We start from the raw sequence: 13,216 nt of genomic DNA, 5'->3' as shown, positions 1-13,216 counted from the left end.
GAAGTGACTAATGGGTGCTGGGCACTGAAGTTATACATCTCCATCAGTGATGTTTTATCACACTGAAAGTATTCAGTGACAAGGACTTTACTGTACAATATGTTGTCAGCCAATGATACTTGGAACAAATCAATTTCTTCTTTTCAAGGACATCTGTTAGCAAAACAGTCTGAAAGAAAAGAGAGATAAGTGTGGGCACCCTTTAGTGGTGTCCCTCAACTTAGGAGTTAGGACCTCAGGTTGAGAAACCCCTGTTGAAAGATTTGAGGAAAGGCAGGTTATTAATGGAACATGAAAAATATGTTTCTAATGTGCCAGTTTATCCCTTACATCCCTTTTTCTTCTGAAGTAATGAGTCTCAGAATATTGGCCTCCTCCAGTAATTGACTATAAAGCCTCAAAAGGGAAAATAAAAAGCAATCATTCAGTATGACAGGCCGAGGAGGTCCAATTTGGCTTCAAGGAAAGGTTGGGGAGAAAGAATTTGGCCTGTGTGGATGTTGGTGGGTAAACTCTACCTGGAGGAACAGTGAAGACCAATATGACGTAGTGTAGTAAATCTCTCAGGGCTTGCTGCTAACACAAAGTATGTGCATGAATTTTTCATAAGTCCCTTGTATGGGGTGTTGTTTTGTTGTTTCCATTTCACCATCACCATTAGAAGAAAAGTTCCTGCGGTCACATGAGAATCCTAAACATGCCGTTGCCTTGCCCAGTCTGTTACTGGGCACGTCTTTACACACAGTTGCATTAGGATGTGCCACTCCGCTCAGCGCTTGTCTCTGTTTCAGTGTTTGCATCTCTGTGTGTCCGCCAGTCACAGACGATGTTGTTGTTCTCACCGGTCGAAGCCAATCCCCTGTACAGTGAGGGGCCTTTTGTATTCTTTAGGTCCCCCTCATTTATCCAGGAAGTTGTTATGCTGAGCACAAAGCCCTCTAACAAATCATCCCATCCAGAGCCACTCGGGGGAATAATACACTCTATGGCTCGCCACTTCCGTGGTTGGCATGGCCGTGGGAGGCAACAAAAGCCCCAGGGCAGTGATTTAGTGAGAACCTGATCCTGAAGCATCTGGTCTCCGTCAGTCGCAGGGCGGGCCAGCAGGCGGACATGCAGCAGTGGATAGGCCGGTCCGGGCCGAGGCCTCCGTCTTCCTCCTGCTTCACAAATGCCACCGGGCCTTCGGAAACACCACGCTGGCTGCTGAAGGGATCAGCAGCGTAGTCCCTCTCTGTAGACAGACAGGTAGCAGCTGCTGTCGGGGAAGCAGTGCGCGTTGACAAGAGTGCTCTGTAAAGAATGGTGCGTACTGTGAAGCAACACCATCGCAGTGAGTTTGGAGTTCAGGATGTTCAGTGAAGTGTTGAGCGTGTTTGTTTTTTTCTCCCCTCTCTTAAAAAGGATTGATTTATTTTTCCAATGAATGTTAGCTGTTCTTCTGGGCCTTGTCCATGCCTGCTGAAGACCATGCTTAATAGCCTGCTCTTTTTAGCCTCTTGGCCTTCTGCCTGAGCAAATGGATTTTGCCCTGTTAAATCTGTCATCCGGTTCATGCAACCCTCTCATCTTCTTGGCTTCATCCTTGCCTACACTTTGATCCTACATCTCTCAGTCCAGGCAGCACAAAAAAACCTTAAGATGTGCACAAGATGACTCACTGGTGGCTTATTCTTAAATGGCAGCATTAGAAAGTGGGCTTTGCATCACCTCTGATTGGGTTTCAGCAAGCAGAAAGTCTCTCTCTCTGCCTCATAAATAAGTGCTTCCTGCTGTTTTAAAAGCAGCTCCCTCACAAGACACAAGGTCATATGATTCAATTTTCTGCCTGGAGTTCACTGCCCCCAAGTCTCCGGATGGCTCTGCTCTCCGCTTTCTCGTTACAGGAAATCAATCTTAGCCTGGCCCAGCAGTTCGCAGAGGCCATCGGACTGACATTAGGATGCAAGGCAAATCGATGAACAGCGTCCAGTCGTCGCAATCAGCTGTGGTTCTCGCAGATTCGCTTGTGGCAGAAGTCGCTTCGTCTCTGTCGCAACCTGTTTAGGGATGACAGGATTAGGAGTCTATGAATGCCTCCATTGAGGAGCTGCATTCACTCATACATAGAGCGAATGTGATTATCTCCATTAACTCTATATGTTACCAAATCTGCAGGTTTAGCAGGGAAAGAGCTGACATCTGCACTGAACTTTGTCTTCTGTTTTTAGGGTAGGACGTTGGTGTTGAGGATTTTATTTGTACATGACATAAGAGCCAAAACTGAAGGATGGAGAGATGAACTATGTCAGTGAACATTGACAGCTGGCTGTATCAGTGCTGATGTAACTTTTTCACGTGGCAGTAATGACTTTTTTCCATTGGTGCAATATTTTGGAAATAACTTCTGTTGTGTAGCCATTAGAAAACATAATTGAATAAGAAGCATTGAGGAAAATGTTCAGTTGAGTCAGCAGAGGAAAAGAAAAGGTGGCACACACACACACACACACACACACACACACTCCATTCCCAAGAGGCAGCTAGCAAAGCCTGTCCTGCTCACTTTTAACTTGTTTTAGGTCAGTAAGACGTGCGGTGAGGCCAGTTTACCCAGTGTTTTGAGTGCCTTTATTGGTGAAAAATGTCAATGCGAAAACAGTGTTGTTTTCCCTCAAAATGAGGACCAAATGGTTAATAAAACTTTAAAACTTGCCTTAATGAAACCACACTGGTCTCTAGAACAATCTTTTCCCCCTGCTTGATGTTGTCAGAGATGTTTAATTTGGATAATATAAACATATGTAAATGCTGTACCTTGAATAACCCGGGAAAGGATGTAGGTCACTTTGAGTAAGGGAGGCAACTAAATGCCTAAAATGTAAATGTGAGAGAAAAAAAAAACTGTAATGGTGGTAATGATGTTAAAGCCCCAACAGGCTTATAACAAGAAAAAAAAAAATTCAAAGACAGGGAAAAAATGACTCCCTCTCTCCTCTGTATCATGGCTATTAGAGATTATTAGAAGTCCCCAGCATTGCCTTCTATGGGCCCTATCTTGCGCCAGACTCCCTAAACCCGTTATTTGCGGATTTAGGATTTAGGAAGAGGCGTTCCCCCGTAAAATTGCTATCTTGTGCACCTCCCGCTATCCGCAAAACACCTGCGCTACCCGCTATATTATGTATAGGCGTGTTTTTGGGCGTTACGCCAGTTAACCAATCAGTGTGCCAGGTGCCATTGCCTTTAAGGGCAGGATGCGCTATCCTAAATCCTAAATCCTAAACCCGCGATGGAGAGAGGGAGGTAGATTTTCTCAGGGCTTCTACTGAGGCTAAAGCAAGGTGGCTTTATATACATATTATATATTATATTATAGGCGAGTTAATTCGGGAGATGGAGCCACATCTGTCCAAGTGGACGTGTCACAAGGTTGTACTGATTGAGTAAAATCCCCGGGTCACACCACACACACACAAGAGGCAGAGGTGGAACTATGTGTAAACTAATTTATTGACAAGGTAGATTGGGCAAATAAAATATTAAAATGATAATAAAAATATAGCACAGCTGCTGGCTTATGATAAAACAATAAAACGTGCTGGCGTAAGTGTCCAATTAAAACAGTCTTTCCTCTAAACAGTCTATATGAGTAATATACTCAGTCCATTCCGGCGGCGTCCCGGTATCAGTCCGACCGTGTGTGTGGCGAGGCTCCGTCGGGGGCGCATTGAAGCCGCCTGGGCGCGCTCTCGTAACAGCCCACACTTTAGGGAAAGCGGATAGCGGGTGGTCCTGACCACCCGCTATCCGCTATCCCTAAAGTGTGTGCGCAAGATAGCAACTTTAGGGATAGCGCATGAAACACGCCCACGACGCACCTCCAGGCGCAAATGATGCAGTCGGCATAACGGGTAGCGGGTGGCGCAAGATACCGTTTAGGGATAGCGGAAGCTCCTAAATCCGCAATTTGCGGGTAGCGGGTAGTGGCAGCGGATAGCGGGTGGCACAAGATAGGGCCCTATGTGTTTTGTTGGTGTATCTGTGTAGTTTTGATGCCATTTGGTTTCTCTTGCCTCATGTCGTATTTTTTCTTTTCTCTTGGTCTCTCAGGGTTTGTATTAGCTGTTTGTTTTATTGTCTCACCCACAATATGTATTTCTTATCTTCTCTTGTGTACAGTTTTTATTTGCCACTAAACCTGAGGTCTTTGTCAGCAGTAGCAGTCCTAATTGCCATGTTTCACTTTTACGTCATAACACAAACAGCACGTTGCAGTCTGGGATTGAGAGGGGGGTAACGATAAATTCAGAATAGTAACATTAACTGATAATGATAATGATAATGATAACCAAATGCTAGTAGTTTAGCAGCAGTTAGGAACGGCTGTTTAGGTGTCGTTTCTGAGGGAACAAGTTTTCATGACAAACCAACAGCTAAATTTAGAAAGGGTTTCGAAAGTTTGTGTGGTGAATAGAGGAGTGTGAGGTGAGCAACTAAAGTGAATATTGTCCCCAAGTCTGTGCATTATCACAGAGATAGAGCAGAAAAGCGACTGGGTGTTAAGTAAACACTGGTTCCCCAGATAGCTAGCTAGCTTTTTACCTCAGTTGACTTGGGCCAGATATGATTTTGCAAGACTTTCTTTTTAGTTGATCATCCAAGTGAGTATAATACACCCATAATTGTATATTTTACAATGTCAGATTGTTCTTTTGTTCATGGAAATATAGTTGGTGTGTTTCTGTTTTAAGTGCTGATGCACCGTCAAAATGTAAACTGCATATTGTCAAGTTGCTGTCCATTTTCTGTCTTTTTTCCTCTCCCTAGGCATTTCACTGGCCAACTTCTGAGTTTAGCCCCTATGTTTAACCTACTTACCCCCCAGTCAATCCCATGATGCACAGCAATGTTTATGTGACATAGAAGTGAAATAGGGTCATGGAAGATTAGTGACCCAAGTGTCTTTTGATGCTGCTGCGTCTCAGTGAGCTTGCTTTTCCTAAACTGATTTAAAAATCAACTCCCCTGCTCTGAGGTGCTCTGTTAATGTGGAGCGAGGCTCGGCTATATAATGCATCGATCGCTGCTGACCTAATGTAATATGGACTGTGTAGGTTACCTAACCAACATTATGTGCAGGGCAGGGAACTTACATTTTTTATGCCCCAGGCACAGTTGCTGTTGGATTATAAAAGCCAGATCTTTGTGTCTTTTCCCAGTAACACATTTTGAAGATGAAAACTAAGCCTCACTGATATGGCCAGGTACCTGCCAAAGCAGTCAGTGGAGGATTTATCAGTCCCAGTTAAAATTTACCAATGTTTTTTTGGTGGTCGTAATTTCCCACCTTGACTTTGTGCTCCTCCTCTCGTTAACATCTGCTGCAAATCTGTGTGGAGCAGGTTGTCTTTTATCTCATTAGCTAGCTGCAGAGCAGCCTCAGTGCCCACTGTCTAATCTGATATATCTGCTACAGTAACTTTCACTGTTGCGACTACACACAACAAAACACCAAGCCTCAGTTTGTTTATGCATGCTCTGCCTCACTTGCAGGCCTGCTATCTTTTATATTTACTATCCTCATAGCAAGACACAGGCAGAGCCGGCTTAACACACACTCCTACTGTTGAACTGTTAGTTTCACAATGTTATCAAACCACACACAAACCTGTTTGGCCTTAATATTAATGCACTCCTCAATGAAAACCTTTGTTGCCTGCTTGTTTCTTTCAGTCCCCTCCCCCTCTGCTCATCCCCAATCCAAATCCATGCTCTTTTTTCAGCTGACCTAAGGGAACTTGTTGGGCAACAAGCATACCATTGTGGATCTTTTCTTTATCCTCCCGACCCAGGGACTTTGATGCCTACCACTCAATGACTCAGTGAGCTCCTCCTAATGAGACCGGGGCCTGTCACGTCAGAGCGCTAGTGTCCATTCACCCAGAGAGACACATGGGACAGTGAGAACAGCCACTGGCACCCGAGCCAAACTCCCTCTGTCCCTGCTGCTGTCAACACCCTCTGTTCCTATATACCAGAAATCCAGTTTTCCATTAAGAGTCCACTCACATTGCAGAGTGAGCTTCGTGTATCAAATTTAACAGAACTTGGCAGATTTTATAAAGCTGGTGTGCAGCTTCTTTCACCGCAGGATTAGGCGTGATGGGAGTGATGCCAGCGCAAGCTAAATGAGCTTAGCCTACTTGTTTATGAAATTACACCAGTTGGCTGCTGTTAGCATTACACATCTCAGAGAACCTCCATTAAACCTTGAGTGAACCTCGGTTAAGAACTTCTGGGTTTTGGGTCGCCTGGTGGAGCGCGTGCCACGTGTCGGGCTGGGTCCTTGGTGCATGTCATCCCTCTCTCTGCCCTGCCATTCCTATCTCTCGACTTTCACTGTCAAATAAAGTGTAAATTCCCAAAAAAGCAGTATTCCAAAAAAGAACTCTGGCTTTTTTGCACTTTCATTAGTATGCACGCTCTTTTTTTTATTTTTAGCAACACCATGTTTCATACTTGAACAAACTTGCATCTGCACCTGGGCATGTTGTGACAGAGCAGGAGCTTTTCACTTTCAGTACCCAGATTTCCCAGCTGGGATGCAAACCAGCAACCTTTTGGTAACAAGCCCTCCCTCACTGATCTCCAGTAGGATGGAAGAAAAAAAAAATGATTAAGTACAAAATCATGATTCTGAGCTGTGTAAGCTGTGTGCAGATTTTAGCATTGCAGCATTTCCTCCACATCGTTTTTTTTTTTTCCAAATTAAGACAATTTTTCAGTAACCAAGATATCAGTAATTTAACTGTACAATTAAGGAATGCCTCTTTCACAAGTGTGCTTGGAACTACAGGTTGTGAGGCTCCTTATCCCTGTCGGCTTGCTGTACAGACAGTACAGTTCAAGATGCTAGAGTTACAAACCACACACTGCTCCATCCCGCTTCAAGTCAAAAATATGGCTTCACTTTGGATTGTACAGTCTTCGTGCTGACAGAGCTTGGACAGGGTAAAATGTTGAAAAGTTACTGCAGGTAGTCATGGCCAGTGGAAGATTACTACTTGATTTACACACGAGATACGAGACAATTTTTCTTTTCAATTTGACCCTGAAAGAGACTCTATTTTTCACTACATGCAGTGAAAAAACTACAGCAGAACCTGTGATGTTAGAGTTAAACAAGCAGATGCAGTTAAATTTGAAGAGGTGCGGTATGATTTCAACATGTTTGAATAACTCAGGAAAGAATTTGTCATGGTTAAAGTGTTTGGGGCGCCCCGGTAGCTCACGTGGTTAGAGCGTGTACCGCTTGTAGAGGCTGAGTCCTGATTGCAGTGCCCTGGGTCCGAATCCGAGTCTGGGCTGTTTGCTGCATGTTATCTCCTCTCTCTCCCCTGCCTTCCCTGTCTCTCTCTACTGTAGCTATAAAAAAAAAAAAAAAAAAAAAAGGCTGAACAGTCAGAATATTTGCTTTACCAACCTGTGTAACAGACAAGCTATGTTGTGACACTTATGCGCAACTTAAAGCAAAAACAAAACAAAACAAAAAAAAAAACACTGTTGATTTTTTTTAATCTCATGCTCAAAGGCTGCTGCACTACTGCTCCATCAGTGAGCGGAATTAAGGATGAAATCATTTTTAAAAAATTTTCCAGTCAAGTTAGAAGTTTACAACATGCTAATGCTCTTGTGTAACTTGGTCAGAATTTCCTCGTCTGCAGTAAAGGGCTAACTTCTTTAAACGCTGCCACTGAATGTCGTAAGATAGGCTTCAACTCAGAGCGTGACTGCCACAGCTTTGTCAGCCGCGGCGGCTGCTTGTTTCCAAAATGTGTCATCCGTTTTGCCCATTTTACAAGCCAAGTTTAACCTTTAGAACATAATAGGACCGCAGAGTGATGGCTGGCTACCTGGCAGGGGCAGGTGGATGTGATAAAATTTTCAACCAGAGGCCGAATGAAATCATAATTTGGCTGCTGGCAGGAGCTGATTTCCCATCTTACTCAGTAGTAGGACGGCATGGTGGAAAAAAAACAGGAGCTTGTAATGCAGTACTGGCGTAAATATGCGTGTAAGTGTGCTGATGTAACACTGACTTTTCATCTTCTGTTTTTCCAGGAGGCTTTTCTGTGGTTTTCCTGGCTCGTACACACAGCGGCGTTCGCTGTGCTCTCAAGAGGATGTACGTCAACAACGTCCCGGACCTGAACATCTACAAGAGGGAGATCACTATCATGGTGAGAGCAGCTCAGCGCCATCATGTCGGATCTCATCTGACATTCAGAGTTTGGTCGCATCAGGTTTTAATCAGAGACGGGGGCTTTTTACTAATTTCACTGACAGTTTAAAGAGCTGTTCTCAAAAAGGGAAAGAAAGTAAGGATATGCCAGCAAAAATCATTGGCATATGTTTTTTGTTTGTTTGTTTTTAAAACTTTAGGCCATCCTCCAACCCAGATGACCTGCTTTTATTACCTGCTTTTCCATAATTACAGTGAACATTGTTTTTAAACATCATAATAGCCTCTAGGGAGCCTGCAGAATTTAGAAACTGAGTAAGAAATAAGCATGATTTATAATTCTGTTTTCTGACTCCTCTCTTTATTGTAATATTTTCCAGGTCGCTCACTAGTTGCATGCATGCATCTAAATAGTAACTGTAATAGCTTGCTTCATAATATTTGGGAGAGTTGCTGAAAAAATGAACTGAATTTAACAACATTTAATTATATCAGTGTCTTTTCTGCATTTTACGACATTGTACTCCTTTTCCTTTGTCAGCGTCATTCTCATTCCTGTTTTTCAGTCAGACACAAGCCCTCATTTAAAAAAAAAAAAAAAAAGAGGCATTAAAGGGGCAGTCTCCTCAACTGACCTTGTTCCGTCTTCCTAACCTGCCCTGTTTTTCAGTGTTTCCAATCTGGCAAGGACAAAAAAAAACTGCTTTTGTCCGCCTTTCGCTGTGGGCTGGTTGACGTTGTGTTTATTCACCTGAACCATTGAAAAATACTTCCCCTGTTTCACACAAACACTCTCACATGATGGTATCAGGTTAATAAAGTAGTTTTATGTCATGTTAAAAATTAAATACTCTCACTTTAAGTGTTGTCCTCACTCCGTTAACTTAGCAGCAGTGGACTTAACTTGGACAACAACAGATGTCTTGTGGTGAACTTCTGACCCCGGTGTGTTACTGAGCAGCTCACTCTGAGCTGTTTGGCTAGGTTTGTGTGTGCATGTATGTGTGTTTTCACTGCCTGATCGACTGGAACAATGTGTAACACTCGCCCACACACACACACACACACACACACACACGCACACATCTGACCTGAAACACTGACACAGTTCTGGCCTGTTGTGACTTTGCCCTAGGTGTGTCAGTTTCCACAACACAGCAGCCTCTCTGATCATGCTGGCATTTCATGACCCACCAGGACAAGCCGAGGCCCTTTAAATGCTTTAATCCAATCAATCAAACAATTTAAATGAGATTAGAGCAGAGAGAAAGGATCAGAGTGGCCTAAGGACATTGAAGAATACAAAAAGCATTGTCTCTGCCACATGGCATAGATCGGGCTGGACTGAATTCAGATGGTTGCTTGGATCTTTTTTTCGGCAGTATACTCTGAATATTCAGATTTATACTTCATAAGACAAAATGTCGCATGATGTTTCATAGCATTGGGGTTTCAACTCCTAGGCAGTGATCGCCAAATCTGTCGGTGTTAATGCCAAACTGCAATTTGTGTGACATCAGAGCCATCAGAAAAGTCAGAAGAGTCCACACGGGTAAATGCGGCTTAAGTGGACGCAGCTACGTTGAGTAAATAGTTGGACCATGTGGACTTCAGGGCTTGACCTCCTCCACCAGCCTCTCCTCAGAACCATTCATCACTACAATAACAAAATACAAAAAACTTGTCTGAATTTAAGGCATGTATAGATGATTAGTTTGCCTGTTCATGGAAATGTAGAACCCTCTGTACTTGTAGGCCGGTCAGCCAGTCAGTGCTGCATGACAGTTCATGACGTGTATCTGCCTTGTTATAGTTCTCAGGTGGTTTTAGTGGTACAAGTGTCCTATGTTTTTCAAAATTTTCAAAATTAGGTCAAAACGACAGTAAATGAGTCGTATGACATTTGTTTGACAGGGTACCCATTAGCCTTAAGGATACAATGGCGTCTCTCTTTCTTTGGTCTGAATCAAAGCCACGCAGCCAACAAGCAAACTAGGACTTGTTAACATTTTAGCGTCCTCTCATCCTGCCAAGTTCAAGATCTTTGGCCGTGGTGGAGTTAAAGGGTGAGGTTCAACACAGATTCTAGTATTGAACTTTCCTCTGAACGTGACAGACTCACTGGCAGCTAAACTGATGGAATAAATGTCCTAGAGATCAGATAAATCAGCCCAGACATGCTTGGTGTAAACACAACCTGTTTTTGGTGGAGACGTCAGGTGGAGAGAATGCACCAAGACACTTCTCATGAGGATAAACAACGCACATTATCACTTACATACACATGAGTTCACGCAGATATGATTCACAACTCTTCAGTGGCCCCTTTCTGTGTCGGCTACTTCATATTTTGTGTTTTTTTGTGCACTTTTTCTTACATAACTTATTTACAGCTCTTTGTGTAGTGGGGCTTCCCTGTCTCTCCCCTCAGTTCCTCCTGGGTATTTCAGTATCTTCCTGTCCTGAGCTCACCTGTATTTTTTTTTTTTTTTTTTTTCCTTTCTGCAGAAGGAGCTGTCGGGTCATAAGAACATCGTAGGTTATCTGGACTCCACCATCAATGCTGTTTCAGACAGTGTCTGGGAAGTCCTCATCCTCATGGAGTACTGTAAAGGTATGGCCTCCCTCTGTTTTCCACACTCCACATCAGCAGCTTGTTGTCAATATATAATATTATCACCAGGCTGAACGTTGGCATATGTGGGAATGATAGTGAATGCTGTTTTATTATGTATTAGATGCACATAAATGTGCTTATCACTCATAATCGTGTGCAGTTGAAGACGTTATTGTCCCAGTTGGAAAATCTGGTGTGCAGAAAGCTGCACAGCACCAAACATACTGGCTGTCAGCTGAAAATCACAGATTGGTCAGTATTGACTCCTAACGCCCCTCCCCCCACCCTCCCTACAGCGGGTCAGGTGGTGAAGCAGATGAACCAGCGGCTGAATGTGGGCTTCAGCGAGGCTGAAGTCCTCCACATCTTCTGCGACACCTGCGAGGCCGTCGCTCGCCTGCACCAGTGCAAGACTCCCGTCATCCACCGAGACCTAAAGGTGAGGAAGACCTTCCCTTCTTCCTTTCTTTTCCTTCCCCCTCCCTCTCTCACCTCATCTCTCCGTCCCACCAGCCTTGAGGACTCGCCTGAGTATCTGCAAGTCCTGTTAAAAGTCTCAAAGCTTTAAGTTGTCTAATTTTAAGGTCTTCAAAAGCACTAAACATCTTTTTCTACATGTTTCCCTCCCTTTTGTATTTTTGCATCTCCTCTTCCTCCTCCTTTTCCCTCTCCATTGTCTTCTTGCCACTTCTCTGATCCTAATCTTCCTCCTCTTTTCACCTCTCCATCCCCTTCCTCTTTTCACTTCCTCCCTCTCCGTTACATCTCCTTCATGCTGGCCTGACTTTACTTCCTCTTTTTCACACTGGGGAACAGAGTCGGACACGATTATCAAATTCAGATATCGGCCAGATAATAAGCTTAAATTATATCAAATGCTCGGTCAAGACTTTTGCCAGCGTGTGACTTTTTCTTCCTGAATCCCATCTGTTACCCTGATTCGACTTGTTACCTGAATCTGACATAACATCGCCTCCAATGTGTCCAGAATGTGTTCTTTGCTGACAGACACGAAACCTTAAAAAAAAAATGGAAGGAAAATAAATAAATAACTAAAATGGGGAGAACAAAAAGAAACTTTGCAGGCAAGACAGAGGAAATCTTAAGCGGCCTGTAAACACACCTCTCCCCAAATGAGATGTGAGCTAGATAACAACAGAAACCAAAAGACATCAAGACTAGACATGCAGCCGACCTGCACAGACTGAACAAAATGTGAAAATAGCAAATTAACTATCAGGGTTGTTTGCATCTTACGTGTTTACAGAGAGAGAGAAAGAAGGAAGGAGAGCGTGTTGTAGCCGCATTTTAGACCCTTTTCAACTGTTGCAGTCAGAAGAAACCACATGATATGTACAATGAAAGTACTCTCATGCTGTCTGAGACTGTAAACAACGTGTGTTTATGTTCAGAAGGGCAGAAAGAAAGTCTGACGCTTCACCAAAAGGTCAGAGGTTTGACCCGAGTCAGTGTGTTCATCAATAACCGTGTCTCCTGTCAGTGTCCATGGGGAAAACACTGAACCCACTGACTCACTGTGCTGTATGTTCCTCTGGCTGCACGCTGAAGCCTAATGTGATTTAAAGTAATAACCAGCAACATGTTTGTATAAATAAATGTCTCTGATTTATAAAACACAGAAGTGATCCGACCTACATCCAGTTCATTAAAGTCCAGGGCTGAACCCAAATCAGAATTCCCTCCATGTAATCAGATTGGCCCGTTCAGTATTCAATAATTTATTTATGTTTAATTATTTTTTCCCCCATAGACTTTTACTGACAGTCAGAAAAGGCATGTGCACAAGTTTCAGTGTTGATAAACCACCTCAGTAATAATTAAAGCAGTCACAATCAAATGCAACTGAGTCATACAAACATATTTTTGAGCATTTAAATCAATAAAATTCACCAAGACAGCTGCATAAATATTTTGATTGCCGGCCAGTTTTAATTGCCAACCCAGAATGCATTGCTACTGTGTAGCTTTGTCAGAATAATGAGATTAGAATAATGAGACAGCACACTGGTATTTCTGGTCGAATGAAGCTTTTATAACTTAAAAAAAAAAAAAAAAAAAAAAAAAAAACATTAAAATGAGTAAATGATTAAATACTAAAAAAAACACTGTTCAACTCAAAGAAACTTAGTTACCTTAGGGGGTCTGTTTCTGTTTTTTTGTTTTCTAATTATCTGGTTTTGTTTGTCTTGCTGTTTTACTCTTCTCCCACTGTCTTGTCCCCTTTATTCCATTGTTTTTAGCTTTTGTTTTAGTCCTGAAATGTTTTTTTTATTCTAAAATGCTCATGTAAAGCACCTTGTTAACCTTGTTTTGAAAGGTGCTTCTCAAGTAAAGTTTATTATTTATTATTATAG

At 42.9% G+C, this 13,216-nt stretch overlaps 1 protein-coding gene across 1 annotated transcript in view; it reads left to right on the top strand.

The window, feature by feature from the left end:
• Positions 1-13,216, top strand: part of bmp2k (BMP2 inducible kinase) — a 60,278-nt gene that overhangs the window by 15,981 nt on the left and 31,081 nt on the right. Inside the window, exons 2-4 of the mRNA XM_030060370.1 lie at positions 8,104-8,222; positions 10,733-10,838; positions 11,138-11,280. Of these exons, the coding sequence (XP_029916230.1) occupies positions 8,104-8,222; positions 10,733-10,838; positions 11,138-11,280 (368 nt within the window). The remainder of the gene's footprint in view (positions 1-8,103; positions 8,223-10,732; positions 10,839-11,137; positions 11,281-13,216) is intronic.

Source organism: Myripristis murdjan, chromosome 9, assembly GCF_902150065.1.
Source record: "Myripristis murdjan chromosome 9, fMyrMur1.1, whole genome shotgun sequence".
Classification (NCBI taxonomy): Eukaryota; Metazoa; Chordata; class Actinopteri; order Holocentriformes; family Holocentridae; genus Myripristis; species Myripristis murdjan.
The sequence above is the reverse complement of the archived record's forward strand: the minus strand, read 5'-3'. Positions and strand labels throughout refer to the sequence as shown.